This window comes from Thalia democratica, chromosome 8 (assembly GCF_965202585.1).
Source record: "Thalia democratica chromosome 8, ktThaDemo2.hap1.1, whole genome shotgun sequence".
NCBI lineage: Eukaryota > Metazoa > Chordata > Thaliacea > Salpida > Salpidae > Thalia > Thalia democratica.
Genome location: NC_139172.1, coordinates 23,986,168 through 24,011,763, shown reverse-complemented (window position 1 = coordinate 24,011,763; position 25,596 = coordinate 23,986,168). Strand labels below are relative to the sequence as shown.

Here is a 25,596-nt window from a genome sequence, read left to right as displayed (position 1 = left end):
TATTACTCGTATCAAGTTCTAGTACTAAACTGTGTTTAAGTTTTTCCATTCGAAAAAAATCAAAAATAAATTCCCCTTAATATTGCAGTCGTTTTTTGTTAAAAAAGTTGCTGCTTTTGCATCTTTGTTAACGTTTTTTGATACAAACAACTATTTGTCGTTTATTAAGCACAGCTTTTAAGCACACCTAACACCTTGCTACTGCTTAAAAATGAGTATGTTGTTTATAAGTACGACGATGGACAATAGAAGGTGTAAACATTACGTGTTTCACTTTATTTTATGAAGTCACAACCAAAAATTCCTGCGGTCTTTGTTTTTAAAGTTAATAAATGTGATTGTTGCTGATTCTACAAAACTGGTTAGAAGACAGAAAACCGAAAAGTTTCCTAGAAAGTTAAGATCGGTGTCCATACCAATGAATATTGAAGTTTCACAACAAATCGTTCCCTCCCTTATTAACCACCGTGTCATTTTGTCGCTGTGCTAAAGTGACCCTCCGTGTCATTTTGTCGCTGCGCCATAGTGACCCTCCGTGCCAAAGTGACGCACCGTGTCGTTTTGTCGCTGTGCCAAAGTGACCCTCTGTGCAAAAGTGACGCACCGTGTCATTTTGTCGCTGTACCAAAGTGACCCTCCGTGCCAAATTGACGCACCGTGTCGTTTTGTCGCCGTACCAAAGTGACGGACCGTGTCATTTTGTCGCTATGCCAAAGTGACCCTCCGTGCCAAAGTGACGCACCGTGCCAAGGTGACGCACCGTATCATTTTGTCGCTGTGCCAAAGTGACGCACCGTGTCATTTTGTCGCTGTGCAAAAGTGACCCACCGTGTCGAAGTGACGCACCGTGCCAAAGCGACGCACCGTGTCATTTTGTCGCTGTGCCAAAGTGACTCACTGTGTCTATTTGACGACCGTGTCATTTTGTCGCTGTGTCATTCTGACCCGCTTCCATTTAAATACACCGACAAAAAATTAAAGTAGTAAAAATTGATCAATAATTAGTTTAACATCTTTATTTGTTAACTTAAAAAGAACTTTTAGGTAAGAAAACACTAGGTTTAGTATAAAACAGTAGTATTCGATTAAATAACCTATAGTGGTTGCTTTGATTAATTAACAATAATTTTAGTTTTGTTAAAACTATGTACAATCAAATATTTCAATTCTTTAATTCTCAAAAGTTCTAATATTTATAGATCAGTTTTATAACAAACATTACAAATTAAATTTAAATTATAAGACATATTTGATTTATAAATTTTATTTAATGTAGTAATTTTCGTTTTTTATGGCTTGAAGCATTATTTCTAATTGCAAATAATCAAAACATATTAAAAGATTAATCATACTTAATTAAAGATAACTATTATATTTTCATAGCTAACGTTTTTCCATTTCAAAGCTTATTTTTGATAAAGGTAATTCATTTATACATGCTATATGTGTATCTTGATAATACAACACTTCTTCCAATGTAAAGAAAATGCACGACGTCCTTTCAAACTTGTAAATTTTTGTTGAGTTTATTGTCCAAATTATTTTGTTTTGGCTTCTCGTATGGCAGCAAAAAGATAATGGGTTTGTTTGTACTGTCTCTATAACTTTAATGAAATATTTTAAACACATTGGTTTACAAATTTCAACACTTAAAAAAGAGTTACAAGTTTTTATATTAGCTAGTATAAACATAATGTACTTGAATTTACCTTGGTTTAATTCTGAAGTTTCATTTTTGCTTAGAAAAATGTTGTTAGCTTCAATAACGGCTTTGTTATAATCGTCAATGCAAGAAGCAACGTTGACAATAAAAATAAAAATCGTCTGCAATGCCAGACTCTGCATCATTCCAAAAGAACTGTATTTTGTTTGCTTTTTTATACTTTTTAAATTACACTAAAAAGTGTTGTAGTGTTTTATACTATTTTATAAATGTTTTATAAGTATTGTATTTTTTTTATTTTACAAGTTTTTATAAACTTTTTTTTTAACTTTTCGAAAAAGTATTACAAAATAAGTTGTTCAAGTTTCTATAAAATTTGAAAATCTAAAATCGACTTCATTTTTAAGAACTATTTTTTAAATCTTCTAAAATGTTTATTTTTGAATTAATTGATACTACTGTAACTTAGATAAAGTTGTTTAGATTAAAACTTAAAAACTTTCTTATTTTTCTGTATTTTTATTATATAGATTTATATAAAGTTTTTAAACAATAAAACAGTACCAAAGCTAAGTTAAAATCTAAGTAGTTTAGAACATATTCTTATAAATAACAATTTTTGACAAAGTAAGGCAATGGTCTTCTTCCTTTTCAAAAATTGTTAACAACAAAAACTTGAAAATAAATTCCAAGCAAACTAGATTACAAAATTTAAAATTCATTACTTGAAAATACTTTTTTTATGTTTTGAGTGTCTCAAAATATAAGTAACAGTTTAGAACTATTTGATTGTGTTATAATTAGCTTTTTCTAATAAAAAATCCAAAACAAAAATCCTTAAAAGTAATTTTTACTCTTTAATAAACCTTCTGAATAAAATAGATACAAGCACGCTAGTGTGCGCACACTGTAAAAACCACTGAATTAAGGTATGGAAATCTGATAAATATACGTTATACACTTTATTAAATAAGCAGCCAAACACCCTATTTATTTTTACGTTTTGTTTTCCTGGTGAAAAACTATTGGCTAAAACCCAATGTTGTTTTTTTAAAAACTGAAATTAAACTAAAGTTTAAAATTAAAAAGTTTTCCCAACAAAAAAATTTCAAGGGCACATTTCAAAAAACAACTTAAATTAGGAAAAAAACAAAAAGTAGTAATGTAATTGTAATACCTTAATAAAAGAATATATTAAATAAATGTTTGAAAAAATCAAAAAAAAAGAAAGAAATTGATAACTAATTAAAGTAGCAATTTTTTAATAACATATAAAGCTTCTTTCACCACAACAATAGATAAAACTTTATACTAAAAAAAAATAAAGAAACCTTCACTAAGACCTAGTTAATAAAATTACAATAGTAGAAGAAAAACTATAAATAGTTTTTTAAAGAGATAATTCAAAATAAAAAATATTTATTAAGTTTTTAATTGTGGGAATTTGAACTATCAAAGTTTGAATAGTCGTGCATCCGAAAATTTTACATCAAATATTCATTTAAAATTTCTTTAAGTTATTGTTAATTTAATTTGAAACAGTATGATAATTTAAACTATGGTTATATAAATTTTATATAGTATACTTCTATACTCTTTCAAATGAACTACTAATGCATATTTATACTTCTAACTTCTTTTTAATTTAATGTAACTGCAAAAAATTACAAATTTACGGCTCCGTTAAGAAGTTATTATGCTTACGAACTTTTAAGTTTTTAAACAGAACAAACAATCTATTAAAAAAAAGTCATAAAAAAGTAAAATTAAATTATTCAAGCAACACTTAAGTATTGTTTAACCTTTTTAAACCAATAACTAAACTAGAAATTTAAAAAAAGATATTTTAAAACTAATATTACTGTCACACAAAGCATTTTTTTTAAACACGTTGATAATTTTACGAGCTTGTTACCTTATCGTAGTGTAAAAATTGATAAAGCTTTAATAGCTGTAAGTAACTTTTTTCTTATCAAAAATATTTTTTTTGGTAATAAAATAAAAATCTTTGTTGAAAACTCGTTTTTGTTTTCTTTTTTTTTTAAACTTCTTAAATGCTACAGCAAAATTTGATTTAAGACCAATATTTTCTTGAAAAAAAAACTTTTTTGACCATAAACGTAAATAACACATAACTTAAAAATCAAAAAAGTGTTCAAATTACCCTAGAAAAATTAATAACTTACGGCGAAACGTCAATAATCTTAAAGTTCTAAACTTTTTGTATATAATTTTTTTTTACTTGATCAGTATCGATGACCAAATATGTTTATACATACTTTGTTGCAACTATTTGATATAATATTAAAAACTTAAACTCAACTTTTGATATATCTTGGTAAACACTACTTAGTGTGCTTTCATTCTGTTAGTTGTCCATGAAGAAGTAAATCTTATACTTAGATAAGAAATCGGCAACTTTTAGTAAGTAATGGACCTTATTTGCTAAAAAAACATTTTTGCGCGTCGGGTTACTTTGAAAACACTTTAGGTAAACTATAAAATCATACTAAAAATATAAATCTTAATAGTTCGATAAATAAATTATCCCATAGCTCACTCACACACAACTAAGTTAAGTACATGTTTGTAATTTTTCATGACAAAAAATATCAAAGTTATAGCTGTTTTGGACAAGTTTTTTTTACCTAAAAAGTACATTGTCCTGTCCGCTGAATGTTTCTGTCTGACGGACCGGACCCATCTAAAAATGTTGTATACTTCCACAAAATTGTTTTTTTTTTGTAATTTTAGGATAAATTAAATTCTAAAACATTCATTTAATTTACTATATTTAAAACAACTTATATGTCAGTTGTACAAATACTTAAAAAACTAAAAACGTTTATAACTTTTATACTTATTAATCTATTTTAAATTTTTAACGTTTTTAGTTTCTTATAACTGTGAATCTTAGCAAAAACTATCTAGTATTGTTTATTAAACGACAAAAAAAAACTCAAAAAGTTTAGTTTAATTACCTGGTGTATGAAAGACACTTACGGTTATCGAGTCAACACCACATAAAGTTATATTTTTTTTTGAAGCAGCTTATAAAATTAAAAAAAAATCTTTTTAACCTGAAAACAGCAATCATCTTTTAATTTTGCCTTTAAAGTTGAAAATTATTTATATTTGGTAGAAAAAATGAAATGTATCATTTATTTTGGTCTTTAAAAGATTAAATATTACTTAAACTAGTCATTAAGAATTTATATTAGAAAAGCTATTAAAATTTAAATTCTTTTAAATTCAACAGAAACTGATTAAAACAATAAACATGAAAACATAAATATATCTGCTTATACAAATGCAATTAAATTAATTTAAAAATTTACAAACTTGCAGGACCAGATTTATGTTTTTGGTATTTTGTTCACGAAGGTTTAAGTACGTGAGTATTTATTTTTAAATCATATTTTTTATCTAAGTATATGATTTTTTATTGCGCTCATAAAATATAAAGTTATAGAATTTAATTATATTTAAACTTATATGCCAATAAAAGCAACCTTAGGACTGCATGGCAACAAAAGATCACCGACAAGTAACTGTTGAGACGTACTATACTTACCACCTTGTTCATTAATTCAGTCAACGCAGACTTTGCTGGCTCTATCATGTTCTTAGGATGGGTGAAGAACGAATACCAAAGTTTCTGTTGTATAGCGAATCGGTCGTTGACAAACGCAACTAAGGTCGTCCAAGACTACGTGTTAAGAATGTATGCAAGCGCGACCTAAAAATTTTAAATATAATAACAGATGAGTAGGAGTTGCTACAATTGACCGCGTCAAATAGCGATCTACTATAAGGAAATACATAACTAAAGGCAAAATAAAAACTTTAAGGAACCGAATCCGACGAAGAAATAAGAATCAAAATGGATTTGTTTAATTTATATAGTTTTTCATTTATTGATTTTTTTTTTAATTTCACATTTGTTGTTTCACTGTTTTTATAATTGATTTTAGTACAATTTATTCTGTACATGAATATTATTATTTTTGTTATTATTATTATTAACATTTTATTATCATTATTATTTTTATTATTATTATTATTTATTATTATTTTATTATTATTATTATTTATTATTATTATTTAATTTTTTTTTGTATACTTAATACACACAGCCGATTACGGCTGAAAGCGGCCTATTTTATTATCATTATGCCAACAATTATAAAATTCAGTTTAAGATAAAGACTTATAGTTTTTATATTTGCAACTGCATACTTAAACTTTTTTTTATTGTTTCTTATAACTAACAGTTTTAATACTTTAGTTTAAATGGTTTTATAAATTTAGAGTATGTAGTTTCAATCATTGAGCTACAAAGGGTAAATATTCAAACTTGAACTAAAAAAATTTCTTGTATATAAAAAACAATTTCATAACTTTACATAAATACTATACAATCTATGTGAGTTTTTAAAACTTAATTAGTTAAAAATTTTTAGAACTTTAGTGTCTAATCTTTTTATTTCACTTATGATACTTTAAGAACAAAATAATGAAGGTTATGAGTTAATGAAGGTTATGATTAATTTCTACTATTTTGTCAAAGAACTTGTTTTTCGTATAACGTTAACGGTATCTCTTTTTATAAATTTTACTTAAAAGTTATTGTTAAAACGTCTTAATATTTTTTTATAAATCGTGTAATTTGTCTAACTATTATTATTTTGTTTCGAAGAAAAATTTAAATAAAAAATCAGTTCAGTTTATCGTGTATACTTTATAAGAAGTAAATTGTTTTTTAAACCTGCTGCAAAATCGAAATTTAGAAGGGAGTTTATTAAAAGCAATAGAACTACAAAAGTTCAAAAAACTTTAAATTTAGTTAGAAGAATATTTTATACAGTAGTATAAATCACTTTAATTTGTAAAATAGCAGTAAACTCAGAAAAAGTATGTCAATAAACAATTTAAAATTTTTGAATATTTTTTGTAATCTTTAGTACGATAATTACTTATAGAGCTCAGATAAAAAAAAAACTTCTGAAGAAATTAGTTTTACTGCTGGAAAAACTTAAAGACGTTTGTATTTCTTTAAGATAACAGTATCTGAGGTTTTTGTTTCTTTTTTATGTAATCATATATAGAACGAATATGTTTGAAATTTTTGTTAAGTTTGTTATAAATAAAGCCTTAACCAAGTTATTTGCTAGTTCTGTTTATTTACAAAAAATATATTTTAATAAAAAAATAAAAAGCTTCTAACAGCTAGTTTATATTTATTAAATAATGGTGCATCATGACAATGTTCAAAATAAACAAGGTAATACTAACGACTAACATTATTAAAATATACTAATATATCTTCATAAATGTAAACTTTGTAACAGAGCCTCTTAATATTTTTAGCATGTAAAATAATATCAAAAAAATAACACAAAAAAAGCTTCCTCTCTGTTAGCAAATTTGAGCTGATCGCTTTTGTAAAAAAATATACCCTTAATTTAAAAAAATATAATGTGCAAGGGTTGCATATTTAATATTTTTTTTTTTTGCTTTGCTTTCAAAATTGTGCATACACAATTTTAAGAACTTATTCGTACCTTTCTACAAAAAACAAATCAAACGCTTATATAAAGTCTTGCTTTTTTATAAAAACACAATAAACACAAATACTCGTTAGAAGTTAATACTTTTATTGTAAACCAAAGTAAAACAGGTTGATGAAATCATTTTCACACTAGTTTAGTTTTAAAACTTTACTTTATTTTAAGGTTTGACAGTTCTTTAAAATTCTTTTTGACAATTTACAGACTGTTTTGAAAAATGCTTTCGTGTCTAGAAAAAAATTAAAATTTCTTCCCCTCTTTTCATTATTTTTTATTAAGCTGCTAATAATATTGTATTTTATTTTTAATACAAGATTTTCTTTTTTTGAAATTAAATGATGAAGTTTTTACTGGATTTATGAATTTATTTTTAGCAATTAACTAAAAGATGAAGTTAAAAAAAAAACTTTCTTAAGTTGTAGTGCTCTTATACGTTTTTTTTTTTAATTTTATAATTTATGTGTGCTAAATTTTTAAATGTTCGATGAACATGTTGAAGAAAAATGGTGTTTAATTAGTATATGAATACCAATTTAAAGAGAAGCACATTCTAAGTTTAAAATTTATTCGCAGACGACGTTTCGACTTTTCATCAGTCATTATTTACAAAATACTGTGCAAGATAACTAAAAATTAGTGTCAAACAATTAAGTATATAAAAATTTAAGTAATACAATATATAAACAGTTATAAAATGTAACATAAATATTTACACATTGTTAAACAAATATATATCTAACACTAACTAATTAAAAGTTCTTAGTGTATGGGTAATACCCGGCTTAGTTAATTGTTTATTTAAAATCGGATTATAACGTTTAATTAGCAGAGCTTCACTTATCAAAGTCTCAAATTCATTTCTACACTCTTTCAAAATTCCAAAATTGTTAACAGTTATTTTTTCGTTTTTACAAACATTACAGTTGCTAATGTGGTCAGAGACAGTTTTTTTCATATTAAATGTTCTTTAATTCTTTCTACTAATGGTCTTTATTTGAATCCAATAAACTGGATACTGTTATCATAAGAGCATTTTAAACTTAGAATGTGTTTCTCATTAAATTGGTATTTAAAAACTCTAGTATCCCTTTCTGTTTTTTTATTAGCTAACTTTAAAAACAAATAATAATTAAAACTTATATTTTTATCTCTTAGACAACTTTTCCACGTACCAAGCACCAAGAATAATTTAAAAGTTTTCGAGAAATGTGCTCGAGTTAAATTTTTTAGTTTAGAATCGATGTGGATAAAAAACAAGACTGAAGTCGAACAAACAAGTAGCTTTAAATGAAAAAGTATCGACAATATTTAAATTTACTTTCGTTTTAACTTTAGTTTAAACTGCTTCTTTTTTTAATAACTTGTATAATTACATCATAATCAACTTAGTTTTAATATTTCTCCTAAAAGTTATACATCTATTTTAACTTTTGACAAGAACTTGATTACAACTTAAAAAGCTTTAAGAACTACATTTATTAAAATAAAAAATGCAGTTATTCTAAGTTGTAAACTATTTTTGAATTAAACAAAGTCCCCTTCGACAATAGAATTAATTTAGAAAATTATTTCAACTTAGTTTGTGTACGATCTAGATAAAAATTTGAACGCTTTCTGTTGTGTTTTAGTTATAACCTTCTAGTTAATTCTTTTGTTCAGTGTAGGTATTTTACAATATGTGCCTTGTAAATTAACTTTTTTTAACTACTAAAATAAAAAAAAAGTCATGAACTAACAGTAAAATTGTTTTCAAGAGTTCAATTTGTTTTCCAGAGTTTAAACATTTGTTTTTGAAATTCAATTTTTTATTCTTATTGGCAATGCTTAGGTAAGCACTTCCTACTGACTACACATTTCAAGGATGCATTCAAAGTGCGTACTTAAAAGAAAAGTAGTCTACTTTGTAAAATAGTAAGACGATAAAACAACTAGTGTTTTTAAAGTTGTTAATTTTAGAATTACTAAAAGTTCCGAAAAAAAAGAAAGTTTTATTAACATATAGTTGTCTGAAAAAATACAAGTTTAGTTAATATACACTATACTAACAGTGGTATGTCTCTGTTCTATATAAATATTCAAAATAAGAGTATTTACATTTATGGTGCAATAGAAAATTTCCCTTTTTTCAAGATGGCGGGAGCATGTTGGATTGAACACATATATAAAGGATTTCACACTTGTAGAAAACATAACAATAAAATCAGTTTGATAAACTGTGGCAACAGAACTAAACTAATAGCAATAAAAATAGAATTATCTCTATATATAAAACAATAACCATTTATAAAATAATTTTAATTAATGTTTAACTCTAAAAAGTCAACATGTGAATTGAAGTGAAATTGTTCAATAAAATATTTAGTATTAAACAAACTGTTTTTATTGTTGATGTTCGAGCCTTGTTGTGTTCTCCAAAAGATTAAAAGAAAGTTTTATTATTTTTGGATAATTAAAAATTGAATGTTAATTGGGCAGGTAAAATATATATGGTGTAACACACATTTTTCCTAGACAACCTTTGTTGTTGCAAGGAGTATATTTTAAGAGTGATGTTTTTTCCTTAAAAAAAAAACAAACCTTAAAAGTAGGGTGTTAGAATATGAAAATATTTAAATTTTTTCATAAGTTTTTATATTATGAAACTTAAAAAAAAGTAAGCTTGAAAATTCAGGTATTAGTGCCTAACCTTGTTATAGTTGTTATTTTATATTATTGTTAAGAAATAAATAAAAGTAGTCCTCTATTTTAAAATAGAGTATGTTTACTTAATTTACTCTTTGGTTTTTATTATCATATGTATCTGTTTTAAAACTTGACTATATATTATTTAATGATGGGACTTTGATGTCAATACTGGCAACCAAAATAATTGCTAAAATCAACACTAATTGTTATTGAGACATTTTCAGGTTCAAGTATAAAAGTATTTTATACAGTGACTCATAATAATTATATTTTGAACGAAATCATGCTAGCTTGATCTAACTGATACAAGTTTTTGGTCATGTAGCTGGGTTTTTCTCAAAAAGTGCTACCCTGATATCATTAGCTCAAAGAAAACATTTTATTTTTAATAATGTTGGAAGATCTAGGATTTTGACTTGTAAAAATATTAAGAAAAGTGTAGAACTTTAAGCTAAGCTGTTTCAATATGTAAGGATTAAAAGCTTGAGGGTCCTAATAAATTCATTGACAGCTGTAACAGTTGAATAGTCTAGGATTTAGACCCACTAGTTGACACTTGTACAAAGAAGTGATATATTTTTAAGTTTCTGTGTTGTTCAGAATTTGTGTAAGGTGACAATTCTAGTTGTAAGGAGCAAAGCTATGCTGTTTATTTTTTTATTTCAATGTTTTGTTAATTTACTGTAAAAACTTTTAATGAGGTATTTGTTAACTTTTTTTTTTGTCCATAAAAAGCTTAAAACTTACAGATGGTGAAACTTCAGTAGTTTGTATCAATCTTATACTGTATCTGAATGCCAGATCTATCCCGAACTTGCCAAAACTTGGCTCTATCCTGATTTTAATTTAAGAGTCGATTAAAATCTGGTACAGGTTGGATTTTGATCTGAAAAATTGATCTGATCTGGTTTGTTTGGACATGAATTTAGACTAAAGATCAAAACCTAGCCAAGCTTAATTTCAAATTTATCTTAGTCAAATTCAGATCTTTTATCTACCATTAGGTCCAATATAAGTAACAGTTAGAGCCATTTTTTATATTAAAGATCCAAAAAGAACCAGATTCAAATCTACTCTAAAAATCAGAATAGAAACTATTTAAAAAATAAAATTTGGTTTGTTTGGATCTCAGCAAGATCTGACTGGATCCAGCATTTAGATTTGGTAGAACACAAGCTTATATCCTTTCTTTACATTTCCAATTAGCCATTTCTTAAAATAAAAATAAATTGAATATTCAACTAGCTAAAAAAATAATAATTATGACATTATAGATTTGCCATAACATTTTTGTAATTTTTGTTAGCATGGTTGCCTTAAAACCTGGTAAAATCTGGAATTTGACAATTTAAACTAAAAAAACTTGAATTTAAGAAATTTTGTAAAATAAACCTGGAGTTTTGAACAAAAATCACTAAAAAATTCTGGAATTTTTAACAATTTTAACATGTGTAGTAGTAAAATTTTGATTAAACTTAAAATATCTATTATAAAAATAAAATTGTTTTGTCATCATCAAAATAATAATTTCATGATTATGAAAAAATCAAATTTTAGCATATTTAATGATTATTTTAAAAGTAAGCACTTAAAGATTAAACATAAAACTGAACATATTTTTAATTTTTTTTAAATGCTAAAAATTTCTACTATAAAGTACTTTATTGTTTGATAATAATTATTCTGAGAATATTAAAACGTATTTCTTTAAAAACTTTCATAAAAAAATACTTGATTTTACAATATTTTGTTTGCTTCTTTCATAAGGATGCTATCAAACTATCAAAATTTATCTGGTATATCTGAATATTTAATCAATATTTTTCAAATTGATAATTAGCAACTAGTAACTTTAAAAAATATGCTAACTAAAACCTAGTTGTAAAAAACTCTTTAAACCTCTATAAATCAGAGTATTTGATCTTCATAACTTTTTATATATTTTATGTACCAATCAATTGCTAATAACAAAACTTTTTTCATTTAAATGGTTTATTGAGCAATGCTTTAAAAATTTAACTAATTTCCTTGTCAAAACAAAATAAATACTCACAAAAACTAATTAATCAAACACAATACGAGTAAACTAAATAAGCAATCAATAGTTTACTCGTATTGTGTTTGATTAATTAGTTTTTGTGAGTATTTATTTTGTTTTGACAAGGAAATTAGTTAAATTTTGAAAGCATTGCTCAATAAACCGTTTAAATGAAAAAAAGTTTTGTTATTAGCAATTAATTGGTACATAAAATCATGTAAACACCTTTCGCTATACTCTGTTTTTATATATTGTTATTCAGATTAAATAAAGCTTTTAAAATACAGGTAAAGTAATAAATAAATTAGTATAATGTCATTTACGCCACTTTCTCATAGAGCTGTTCATGTAAGTTTTTATTTCTAGTCTGTTTTGTACAAACTAAGTGAACAATTTGCTTTATTAACAACAATAAAAATTATATCTTAAGAGTAACTATTAAGCATAAGTTCATTTACTTTCATTTAAACATTTTAAGTTTTGTTATATCTTTTAATTATTGAAAATACTTCTGCTTGATAAAATAATTACATAAATAAAATTAGTCTATTAAAGTTACTATATTTAAGAATAGATGTGGGAAATTTTTCTTGCTGGTGGTCTAGATTTACCTGGAAATGTTTAAAAAAGTTTTGGTTATCAAAAATTACTTACATAGTGTATTTAAACTCAAACAGTATAAATGTTATAAAATACTCCTTAAAACACAATTGTAGTGACGTAATTATCTCTTTAAGCACTTCTGTGTAGTAAAATAAATTTGGAGACAAATTTCAAAATGCTTTTGTTAATAAAGTGCAATTTTTGTTTTGAATAAGTTTTTCAAGCCAAGAGTTATGTTGCAAGTCATATGTTTTCCACTTCTATTCTAGACTGTGAAAAAAATGTAGTATGTTTAAAAAGAGTTTCTTGCAATCAACAATTAAGTGTTATTTAAAATTTAAAATTAATTAAATATTTCCAAATAAATTATTTAGGAGCTGACAAACGGCAAAAAGCCAAACAGCCCTGTTCTTCAAGTCATAGCTATAAAAAAGATAAAAAATGATGGAAAAGAGCGACACAGACTTCTTTTGTCAGACGGAGAACAAAGTTTTGGAAGTTAGTTTCTTTGGTTTTTAGTTATTTTTATTTAATGAAATAATCAAGTTACAAACATCAATCATACACAGATGGTTTAAGTGATGTACTGGAAGTTTGATGATAGAATTCAGCAAAAAGCTGTTGTTTTTAACCTTTATTAAAGTTAGATTGAAAGCTTTATATAGTTTCAGATGTTAGATTATGTATTTTAGAATAAGTCTAATTTAAGGGTTTAACTTAAAGTCAGGAAAATTTTGGTGAAAAGTCAGGAAATTTTTCTCAGCTTTATCAGTGGCAACCATGAATAATTGAGGAATAAGTGATCAAAGTTAAAGAATTTTTAGATTCCTAACGGAAGGTACAAACTAAAAATGCAATAAAATAAATAAACTTTAAATTTATAATCTTCTGCATTTATAAAGCAACCTTTATAAAACTTTTTCAGTCTAATATTTTTAAAGTTGAGTAATTGTTTTAGAAAATATTATTTTTTTTTCATGAAAGTTAACTTTAAAAAAGATAGTATTTTTTTTCTAGTCCTTGCATTTTTCTTAGAAAAAACTTTTTTAAATGTTGCATTGGTCACTTCCTTTTATTTGAATTAAATTTTTTAAGTTTCTGATAATAATAGTCATGAAAATATTGTGTTATTTGTTTTTAAAAGAAACTTGTAAAAAAATGACTATATCTTGTAAGATAACTTCGATTTTAACGTTTTATAATAAAATACCTTCAGTTCATAATTAAGCTTTAATTTAAGAGCCAATGTTAATATTCATACAAAAAAAAACTTGGACCCTTATATTCCCTTATTCAATAACAAAAAGTTAATGATATATTTTTCAAGTGCAACAAAATATTTTGTAGTTTGTAGTTTCCATCAAAAACTATAGGTTAAAAATGTTTTTTTTTTACATATAGCATAACTTTTTTTTTTCTAAAAAGTACTAATATAACATACAGTATGTTCAATGATATTCTAAATTTCAGTAAAATGTAGAATTTACACTATGCTTAGTATAAGCTTTCCAATAAGCTGGTAGGTGAACATATATAATGTTTAAAGTCTGTTAAGTTATTTATAAAAAATCTATAGTATGCTTGTATTTATTTTGCAGTAAAATGAATCAATAACTATTAAGAATATAAATTTAGGGCTAGTATTTAATGTTTGTTAATTTTTTGTTATAAATTGTTACAGAAAATTATTTTTTAACCTTAAAAAGCACTACTACTTAGCTTTTACTTATAGGATAAAATTTTATGATATAAGTTTTATGAAGGATTTTAACTACGAGTTAAAATTGAGTTAAAGAAATAAAACGATGTAAACTTAAAAAGAATATGTCTTGATTCAGAAATAATATTAAATTCCTATATTTAAGTGAGTATTTGAATATTTCAAGTATTGTTATATAAAAGTGACAAAAAATACATTACAAGCTTTCTAGTCACCAAACATTTTCAGATGTAAAAAAAAATTTTTTTAATAGTATGAAATATTGCACGTCAAAAAAGCCATGTCAAGTATTTAAACTATACAAACACACACTTACAGTACTACACAGTATTTGTTGTAGAATGTTTAGAATGTAGTAGAATTTTTACAGTAGAATGCAATGAAAATAGGGCCTAAAACAAAGGTGTGTAAAATGCGTCCTCCGGACCAAGTTAAATTTTTATTTGAATTAGTTCAGCCTTAACTTGGCACAGACAACAAAGATTGGAGAGAGTTTTAGTCTAAAATTTCAAAGTTTTAAGTATGAACCCTGAAAGTAAATTTAAATTTACACAGTTAAAATAATTTTATTAAAAAAAATCATTAATCAGATTGCATTTCTTTTGTTTTGGAAGCATAATAGTAATCTAAGGTTATCCTGAACAAAATTAAATATAAAAAATTAACTAGTTTGTTATTTGTTATTACTATTACAACTCTTTTTGTTATTGTTATTATCAATGTTATTATTTTTATTATTATTACATTTTTACTGTTAACCATGAATATTTTACATTACATAAAAAATCTGTTTAAAAAAAAACTTTTTTAAAGTTTGGTAAGTTATTCAGTTTTAAACATTGAACGACCTGTGAAGATTATAATGATAAAATACAATCAATGAGCTACATAACTTTACACTTTCTAAAAACACCTTTGATAATAAGCTTAATTTTACTTAAATAAAGCAATCTTTAATTGCATATTTTATGTTTAACTTCCTTTTATTAAAATATAAATTAGTATTCTTTAAAGCACCTTTAAATTTAGAAAGCTTATTCTGTAAAATATAATTTTTAAATAAGTTCAAGACATAGTAAAAGTGTTTTTTTAAATGTTATCAAATAAATAATCATTCAAAGGATGCATATTTAAGATCTAGAAGTTCTTTTACAAAGTAAAGTTTATAGTACTTTCATTAGTATTACTCTCATCCTCAATAAACTTCAAGTAAAAACCAACTTAATTTTTAAAACTAAAACATGATTTTGCAAAATACTACTAAACCAATTGTAATACTCAAATCAAGTTTCAATAAAGAAATAGACCCAGGCTTACTTCTAATTCAATGAAAAAAAAACTTCATTTGAGGGTTAAAATAAGAAAAAATAGTAATGTGAGATAAAAAATTAGTTTTCCAACTGATTGCAAAGATATCAAGACTAAAAAGTTTTTTTCAATATTATTAGCTTTTTATATAGTCTAGTAACACCATATGTAGATTTTTATGATATAAAGTCTCTTTTGAAATAATAGTTTTAAAAAGAGTAAATTTATATTACTTTAAAATTTATAATATCAGGGTTCGTGCGCGTCAGGCTAAATCAGGCTAAATCAGTTTTTTTGAAAAAAGTTGAAAAACGTCAGGCTAAATCAGTTTTTGTGTTTAAAAATTTGAGAATCTCAGTTTTTGTCAGTTCAAATGCATGAAATTTTTTTAATTATGATCAAATTGAGATGTGAATTTATTTCTAAATGAAGATTTAGTTATTAAAGACAAAATCAGTCAGTATTTGTAAAAATAAGTGCTTAAAACCTTTTGTTGAATCTCTAAAATAATTTTAAGAATCTTCATTATTTTGTTTTTAGTAGATTATATACGTCATAATTATAAAAATTCATAAAAAAGTACAGTTTAAACATTACAGTTTAGTTCAACAACTTGACTGTTTGTTTGAATTTGTTTACATGAGCTTTGTTTTTCAGAGCTTATTTGGTTAAACTGTTTTAATTTCTAATATAAAGGCTTTATACCAAATACTTTATAGATTAATACTCTTAGCAGTTTGTTCATATATTTTATTTTCTGTTTATTCAAAGTTATTAGAGATATTCACAAGAATAAAAAATTACTTGTGTAATATCATGGTTATTTTAATTAGTTATTTTAAAAATTAAGATGCTTTAATGATAACATAAAGTTTTTGAGAGATGTGTTTAATTACATTTTGTTTTTCTTTTACAGACTTATTCACATTTCTGTTTTAATTAATAAAAGCTCTTGGTCCAGTCATGTAACTTATAATTGACGAATTCAAGTACTAATTGACACGAACCTTGTATATGGGTGATAAGTGGTGGATGTAACTTAGCCCCAAAATTTAATAAAGGTATGAATTCATTGAAGCAGAAATTATAATGAACAGTTAAAAATATTCAAGTTGCTGGGTAAGGGATTGATAGATGTTGAAAAATAATTCATTTATATTTTTATTTTCTTTAAAAGTAGTTTTGTGAATACTTTTATTGTGTTAATTTGCTAATTAAGACCCCCCAATACCCAAAATGCCTTCTGAAAGTGATTTTTTCTACTTTGAAAAAATGTCAGGCTAAATAGGTCCCTGTCAGGCTAAATGAAAAGGAATTTCGCGCACGAACCCTGAATATATATTTATTTTAAAAGTGTGATTTTTATTATCAACTGAAAGTGTTTAAAATGTAAAAAATTAAAAAGATAATTTATTTTATTTTTGATTATTTAGATTAGTTGCCTTTCAAAGATTATAATTAAAATGTGACAAACAAGCAAAACATTATTATAATAGTTGTCTTTTAAAGATAAATACCAATTTAATAGTTTGTTTGTATTAATATATAGAGTACTTGAAATCTTATAGTATTATAAATCAATAAAACTACTTGTACAGGGTTGCCAAAAATTCTTGAAACCTGGAAAAACCTGGAATTTGACAATTTAGGCTAAAAAACCTAAAATTTGAGAAATTAAAAAAAAAAAACCTGAAAAAACCTGCAACTTTTAATAATTTTAACATGTGTAGTAAAATTTTGATTTGACTTAAGAAATCTATCATATATATATAAAATTGTTGTTGTCATCAAAGTTTTTTTAATAGAAAAGAAAATTTAAAATAGCTTTAGAGTATCTTTTCAATACTACTTAACACAATTTCTTACTTTAAGATTTACTTTAAACTAAAAATAGACCCAAAAATATTTTTAAAAATCTTGCGAAAAATTTGAAAACCTGGAGAAAATTCGCCAAAAACATTCAGCAACCCTGCTTGTGGTAATAAAATATGATTTACTGTTTTAAAAAAGTTTTATTACAACAGCTACTATGCTTGCCACTCAGCTCAATCCTCTTGTCACAAATGGAGAACTCACAGATTTTACAATAATCAAAATGGAAAAATACCAGTGCACTGTAGTACACGGAGACAAGTATGTTAAGAAATATTAATTGTCTTATTTTAGCTTGAGTTTAAGTGAAACAAATGCATTCATTTTTTACAATAAAATTTCTTTAAACTTACTTATAAAGATAAGGACAAAACAAAATTTCAACTTTTTATTAAAGCTAGTAGTAGCTTTATTTTAATTTAAAACACACAAAGAACTAAACAAATTAAACAGTAGCATAAATAAAGTACTGTATATATATTATAAATATAAGTCGTCACACTTCAGGCTATTATGAAGTTTTTGATAAATCTGACCTACTCGGGCTTGTTTGGATTTTTTAAATTAAATAAAAAACACAAATTAGTTTTTTAGTTAGAATTTAATGACTGAGCAGATCCATTTAAATAAATGTTGTAATACATAAGAGATAAGAAATAAGAATAACATAAGCAGTAAAAAAACTTGTTGTTTGAAAGTTCAATAAAGTTATTATTTTTTGCTCTAAGTGAAAAAAAAAATTATAATTATATAGAAGCCTAAGATATTAAAAGTGTGTGCCAGAAGTTTTATTTTAAACTCAAGCTAGTTTTAGACCTTGTAAACTTTACTTATAATGAATAAAAAATTATACAATAAGTTCAAAAAATAAAAATAAAAATTAATTAAATTTGAAAATAAAACCTTGTAAAAAAGTGTAACATTGTATTATCAAAATCAGTGCGTAGTTTTAAAAATTAAACAACAACCCTGAAAAATACTGAAAACAGGCTCGTAGTCATTTGTATTGGTTGTGAAATTCTGCATAAGGGTACTGAAGTGGGTGGAAAAATTGGAAATCCTATTCCACATAAACAGGCTGCAGGTATTCTTCTAAATAAATTTATTTTATATAAATAAAGTATATTTAGTTTTTGTATTTACATTGTAAGTTTTTATCTTATTTTAAAGATTACAATAAAAAAAGTAATAAATTTATATTTTCAAAATACGTAAGAGAAGTATATTGATGAACCAATTTTGTTATGATTGAATCATTAAAAAAATATTTTGCCTTCAAATATGAATTTTATTGTAAGTAGTGGAAAATTTATTCAATTGTTTTAATATCCTATCAAAAAATATTTTTTACCTAACTTTCCTTAACTTAAACAATACTTTTATAACTTGGTTCATAAAAAACTTTACTTAAACGATCAAACAAAGTATAAATATGAAATGAACCTATCCAAATTCAATTTAAAACCAAAATATGTTTTCTGAAAACTTGAGCTGCAATACTTGCTCAGAACAAAATTTTACATGTATTTAATGTACTTTCGTATTGCTAACTTTTATTTTAGTCTTAATATACAATAAAAATGATAATTGTTTATTATAATTTTTTGATAAATATAGCAAAACAGTTTGAGGAATACAAAGCATTCAAACAGTATCAAGATTAAACGTTTATACATAAACCTTTAGAAGCACAAAGAAACGGCCAGCAGAGCAATGGCCAACAAAACAATGGCCACCACAGCAGTCATCAGCAGCAAGTGAACCGCCAGCCAGCCGCGATGCAGTCCACCGACAGCCCGAAACCCACCGGCAAAATGCCGTTCAAGAACAACTTGCCAGACACCCCGAACGGCACTCCGCGGAAGATTGTCCCCATTGTCGGCTTGACGCCGTACCAGAACAGGTGAAAAAATTTTTGTTGGGAAGTTTAGAAACAAGTAAAGTTTTTAAGACTGAGTAACAAGTGAAAGTAATGGGTGACATTGAGCGCTCCAGAAAGTAGTTGATGAAAAATTAAAAAGTGTTTTGTATGAGTATTTTTTCACACTGTCTCAGCTTTATTTTTATCAATTAGTAAACGCTGCCTTTAAAAAAAGCTGTAAATGCACCACGCTTTAAAGTGATTGTATTATGAAGACTGTGTTGGGTATAGCGTCCGCACTTAAGATATTTTCTTTAAAAAAGCATATATTAAAAGATGGACGATTCGCGCTCGAGTGGTGAAGAGGACGGACGTTAAGGAGTGGACGAACGCGCGCGGAACGGGCAAGCTCTTCAGCTTCACGGTGACGGACGACAGCGGAGACATCAGGATCACTGCCTTCAACGAGGAAGTCGACAAGTTCTTCAACCTGGTCGAAAATAACAAGGTTTGAAGTGTTTTCATGAGAATTTTTAATTTTCACCTAAAGCAACACGTTTTCTATGTTTTAGAAATTATAAGTATAAAAACAAACTGACATGATTTTTAATACTTTTCGTGGTTAAAAAGTCAATCTTTTGGCTTATAATGTAAAAAAAGCATGCTAGTTTAAATCTATATAAAATTTTGTTATAAAACTTATAATACTGATAAAAGGATACACATAAATCATATCAAAATTTCTATATTTAAATTTGTTATTTTATAATTTTAGATTAGAACTTAAAAGAAAATACTTATGTAAAGCATATTAAAATTTCTCACATCTGCATTTTAGAAAATAGTTAAAATCTTTCAGTATATTATAAAAGTTCAGCTGCTTTAATAATTCTGTAAGACCAACCGGAATAGCATTCATATTTCAAGTTAGCATATTTGAAAATTGAACTATATTTTTGTATTATACTATGTTATAAATATTAAGTTTAAGGTAATTTTACTTAAATTATTATGTTCTTTATAAGTTTTAATTTTTTTTTGAGTTAACGTATTTTGGTCCTTTTATTTTATGTTCTATATATATTTATAATTTGAAAAATTATCTGTCGCTTTAGAATTATTTTTCTTTTTGTCTGTCATCAGTTTAACCGGCTCGGGTTTGAAAACCAAAGTCCAACAATGCAGAACAACAATAATAATATGTTTTGAACATTGTATTAAGTAGAAATGAATGTTTGCCATGAAAAAAAAGCTTATATATTTAGTAGTGATGTAGGGCATAAAGCTACTAAAGTAATGTAGGAAGTACATTGAAAAGTGTTTGTAAAATTTTACAATACAAAGCAGTTAAAGAGAATTATTTTTATATCAAATTGTATTGTACATAATAAGTTTATATCATTTTGTTTAATGTTCGCTTTTTTGGTTTTGACACACTGTACTTTCCTGTAAATGGGAATATTTTTTCTTTAACTTTTTTTTTAAATGTACATGGTTGTTAAATGTCTATTAGCTGTTTAATTTTAAAAGTTAATTTTAATTAAATGCTGCTTTTTTTCTAGAAACTTTTATTTTCAAAGGATAAAAACAAAATGCATACATATGCCATATTAATTATGACGACATACAACAGGTGGTTTACGTGTCGGGCGGAACGCTTAAGCAGGCGAACCCGGCGTACAACACCACCCAGCACGACTACGAGATGACCCTGAGAAGGGACTCGTTTGTGAGTTTGTGCGAGGACGCCGAAAGCCAAAAGGTTCCTGAAATCAAGTACAACTTCGTGCCCATCCGGGACCTTTCGCAGAAAGTTGGAGGTTATGCTGGTGAGTTCATAAATACTTTTTCTTTATGTGTATACCAGAATCAAAAGTTATTTAGTTTTGATATACTTTTTACAAACTAAGTTTCGGAATTTAACACAGTTTTTACCTTAAACTTGATTTTAAACTAAAAGTAGACCCTAAAATGTGTTATTTAAAAATACTGTAAGAGTTTTTGAAAACCTGGAGAAAATTTGCCAATAACATTTGAAAACCCTGTACATATGTTTCGAGATAGTAACAAAGTATTCACCGTGTTCTCAGATGTCATTGGAATAGTGAAGGATGTGGAAGAAGTGCAGACGATCATGATACAGAAGCAGAACAGGGAGTCTTCCATCAGGAGGTTCCAGCTGGTCGATCAGTCCAACACCCAAGTTCGCGTCACGTTGTGGGGAAAAGATGTTTGTATATTTTCTTTTAACACTTGTTGACGTTTTTGAAGATATGCTTGTTTTAATGTATTTGTTGATGTGTTTTGATCAACGTAGTTTTTTTGTTTTATTGATTTTTTTATTATTTACGGCTAATACTAGTACATACTTTGGTTAAAATAAATAAACATCTAAATAAAGACAAGTCCTTCTCAAGAAGTTAAGAAAAATAATTAGTCTAAAATAACTAAATTTTAAATTATTAATATGTGAACAAATTTAAAGACAAATATCAAAAAATAGTACAACTCTGTTCATAACTGGAAACCGTTCAAGATAAATTTCCAAAAACAGGCGGAAACTTTCGAGGGAGAAGGAAACCCTGTTCTGGCGATTCGCAGTGCAAAAGTGTCGGATTACGGCGGCTGCACTCTCGGCACCACCGGTCAGTCCACCATCACCTTGAACCCCGACATCCAGGAATGCTTCCAACTGAAGCAGTGGTCAGTTTGAAAAATAGCTTTTTTCTTGTTATAAACGAAAAAACGCTATAGTTTTATTATATAATGGATTTTTCATTCATTTTGTGTAGTTTTAAGACAAAAATATGTGCTGATGTGATTAAAAAACTTCAAAAGAAGTCAAAGTTTTTTCACAAAGTAAGTCGTTTTTTTCAAACAGGTTTGCATCTGGCGGAAGCTCACAAGCAGCTGAAAGTTTGAGCACTGAAAACAAGGGAAGCTGTAAGTATTCTATGATTTGAGTAAAAATAAAACTAATAACTGTTATTAAATGAGGCACTAATTTTTTGTTGTTGATAATTTCAGCCAGCCAGAATTGGAAGGTGTTGTCACAGATCAGCGAGGAACGATTGGGATTCGGCGAGAAACCGGATTACATCACCAGCAAGGTCACTGTGCTCTACGTGAAAAAAGAAAACTCGCTTTATCAGGTTGGTGCATGATTTAGTTTGTTTTTGGTATAACACTATGCTAATGTTGTTAAGTAAAAGTTGTATTGTTTAACAAAGAGTAGTTTAGAACTGAATATATATTAAATTACATTTAGTTATGAAAAAAACTGATTTAATCAAGTTTGACTTTTGTTTTAATTTATTATATAATTTATTATATTTAAGTTCAGCTTTTTCCATTCGCTTAATTACGTTTTAAGATTCTCTTCTTATGATTGGTAACGATTAAGATGGTCAAGTCAAATTGTTTTTAAATAAACAATTTTGTAAAGGCTTGCCCGACTGAACAGTGCAACAAGAAGGTTGTAGATTTGGCAAATGGCCAGTTCAGGTGTGAAAAGTGCAACACCGTCACCGACGACTTCAAATACCGCATGATACTCAACGTGAGTTCACTTTGTTGATTGAAATTAGAACATGGTGACTTTTAATATTTGTTGTCAAAAATTGCAAAGAAAGATGTTTATTTTTTAAAATATGTATAAAGTTGAGTTTTAAAAACTATCATTGAAATTATGTTCCCATTTTTAAAAGTTTTTCATCAAGTATAAGCATTTTAAATAAACATGACTTTAGAATCAATTTATTCCTCCATGAGTTCTTTATGCTTTTTAATAGTACTATATATATATATATATATATATAATTTTTATATCAATTAATTAACTGATAAAAGTATTATGAGAAATAAATATATTTAAAGTGAAGTGCTATAAATAATTTTATTGATGATGTTCAACAAAAAACATTCTTGATGTCAGACTTAGTTTAATAATTGATTTTCTGCACAACATTATATTAAAATAAGTTGCTTGCTTGTGTATTACTATCGTGTAACTAAATAGTGTTATTCTTACCGTAAGCATCTTTGACTGACCTCTGATGAACCGTACATCTCATTATTAATATAATAAAAAAATATTCAATTGACTAAATATAAAAACAATCGCGTTAAAGTCTAACACCAATACAAGTGCTTTACGTAAATACATCAAGTGGAACGAAGCATGCTGAATGTTTATTTTTCACACTGAACAAATGAAACAGATAAACATCGCGGACGAGTACGACAACCAGTGGGTGACGTGCTTCCAGGAGCAGGGCGAGCTGATGCTGGGGATCAGCTCGAACGAGCTGGGCAAGCTGAAGGAGAATGACGAGCAGGGGTACGAGGGAGCGCTGAGGAAGATCTACTTCAAGAGCTACTTCATGAAGATGCGGGTGAAGAACGACCGGTTCAACGTTGGTTTCAAGTTTTATTTGAAAATATATAGAATTTTTGAGCTTTAAATAGTTTTAATCTGCTTAAATAATATATTTTTACTGTGAAAGTGTTATTAATTTTTACTGGTAGAAAACAATTGTCTCAATACAACAGAATCTTGACTGTATTTAACTGATCATTTAATTTTAGGTGGTGAAAGATTTAATTGTTCGGGGTTTTATATGTGCTTGAGTTTTACTTACAAAAAAATAAGCACTCAATAAAGCATTAAAATCTTAAACCTATTATAGCTATCAATATTGTATGCCATTCAAAAATACGTTTGTGCCCCTGAAAGTTTTGTTTTTTTTAAACAAAGTTGCTCTGCAACAAATACACTGAGTTAATCTTAAAAAAGTGTATACTTTCTTAAGTTAGTTAAAAAGACAAAATAAAGTTCTCAGAAAATAAATATTTAAAAGGACGAAGACCGCACCAGGGTGAATGTGGTCAATTTGAGTCCGGTGAATTTCACTGAATACAACAAGAAACTTTTGAGTGATCTCAAGCAGCTACTGTAGATGTACATCGCTATTTCTGAAAATTTGGTTGCTTGTAACGGTCACTTTCTTTTTTAATCTCTATAGCTTTAGTTTTGTTATTTTCCACATACAAATTATTGAAAAAATCTGTTTAAGAAATTATGCCTGATAAGTATTTGACCAAAATTTTATATAAAAGTTATTTCAAAAAATCCTGTTTGCTACCTTTAAGCAGATTCGTTTTGTACTTTTTCATTTTGTATGATTTTAGAATTAGGATCTCTTTTGTTTTATAATAAATACTTTCGTTTTTGTTTGTTTTATTAGATTTAGTTTTACTATAATGGGTTGAAACTTTGTATTTTAAACTATTTCACAATTTTTATTACATTTGATTAATTATCAAAAATGACATAAAAAATTTCGGTGTAAATTGTTTAGATTAAAAAAAAATATATGGCGAAACTTTTAAAGGAAAGGTAGTAATATTTATTTTTAAAGTAAAATAACAACTGTTTCAAAACTTTCTTATAAGCATCTATGATTGTCTATTATAAAAAATATCCGAAGAACTTATAAATGTTGTATACAATAAACGTTACTTAAAATTTTTTACTAAACAGTTAAAATTATTTATATTCAGGTGGTTGCTGCTACCTTTTAATTTCAGATTAGTTAATTTACATAATTTTCATTATAAAGTTTTAAAGGGTTTTCCATTTAAATTATAAAATGTTTGTTCATACTTAATTAACTATACTTAATAATATTGTTATTAAATTTCAAACATGTTGGTGCTATAAATAGTAAATTACGGTATGTGGCCGGCCATTTTTGCTAAGATTCGGATCTTGATTTTTAAAAATAATCCTCATCTAATTAGTTTTAAATTAGCACGAACAAATTTCTTTTTGTAATAATAAATTTTTTGTATTTCAGAAAAATAATGACAGTAGTATCTTCAAAGTTTTTAAGCCGTCAATTCACAGTATTAGATATTTTATGAAATATTAATTGACCTTTGCTATACAGCAGATCTCGGCAAACTTGAGACCAAACGGGCCCCAAGCAAAATTTTCTGGTCTTATTAGCTAGAAAAGCTAATGCAGAATGATTATTTAGTTTTTTTTTATACAAGCTCACAAATAAGCAGTTTTTGCTGTTAGTAGATTGTTCTTCCTTTTTTATTAGATTATATGCCCTTTCATATAAACTTTTAAAGTAAAATCTTTCATATAAACTGATGATCTACCATACTCACTATCCGGTTATCTCTTTTTTCCACTACCATACTAATTAAGAATGGATCTGATTTCGGCAGGTTCTCAACTTTAAAAATAGAATCTGCAGGTTACTG

The 25,596-nt window shown here is 26.3% G+C and overlaps 1 protein-coding gene across 1 annotated transcript; it reads left to right on the top strand.

The window, feature by feature from the left end:
* The first annotated feature begins 12,241 nt into the window (after nucleotides 1-12,241).
* On the top strand, nucleotides 12,242-24,657 carry LOC145841970 (replication protein A 70 kDa DNA-binding subunit-like). Its single transcript, XM_082949290.1, has 14 exons — nucleotides 12,242-12,304; nucleotides 12,934-13,057; nucleotides 17,612-17,720; nucleotides 18,449-18,543; nucleotides 19,146-19,362; nucleotides 19,657-19,828; nucleotides 20,954-21,149; nucleotides 21,411-21,550; nucleotides 21,875-22,023; nucleotides 22,202-22,263; nucleotides 22,348-22,472; nucleotides 22,766-22,879; nucleotides 23,541-23,735; nucleotides 24,180-24,657. Exons 1-14 carry the CDS (start codon nucleotides 12,269-12,271, stop codon nucleotides 24,276-24,278), a joined length of 1,833 nt encoding a protein of 610 aa, XP_082805416.1. The 5' UTR covers nucleotides 12,242-12,268; the 3' UTR covers nucleotides 24,279-24,657.
* The last annotated feature ends 939 nt before the right edge of the window (nucleotides 24,658-25,596 follow it).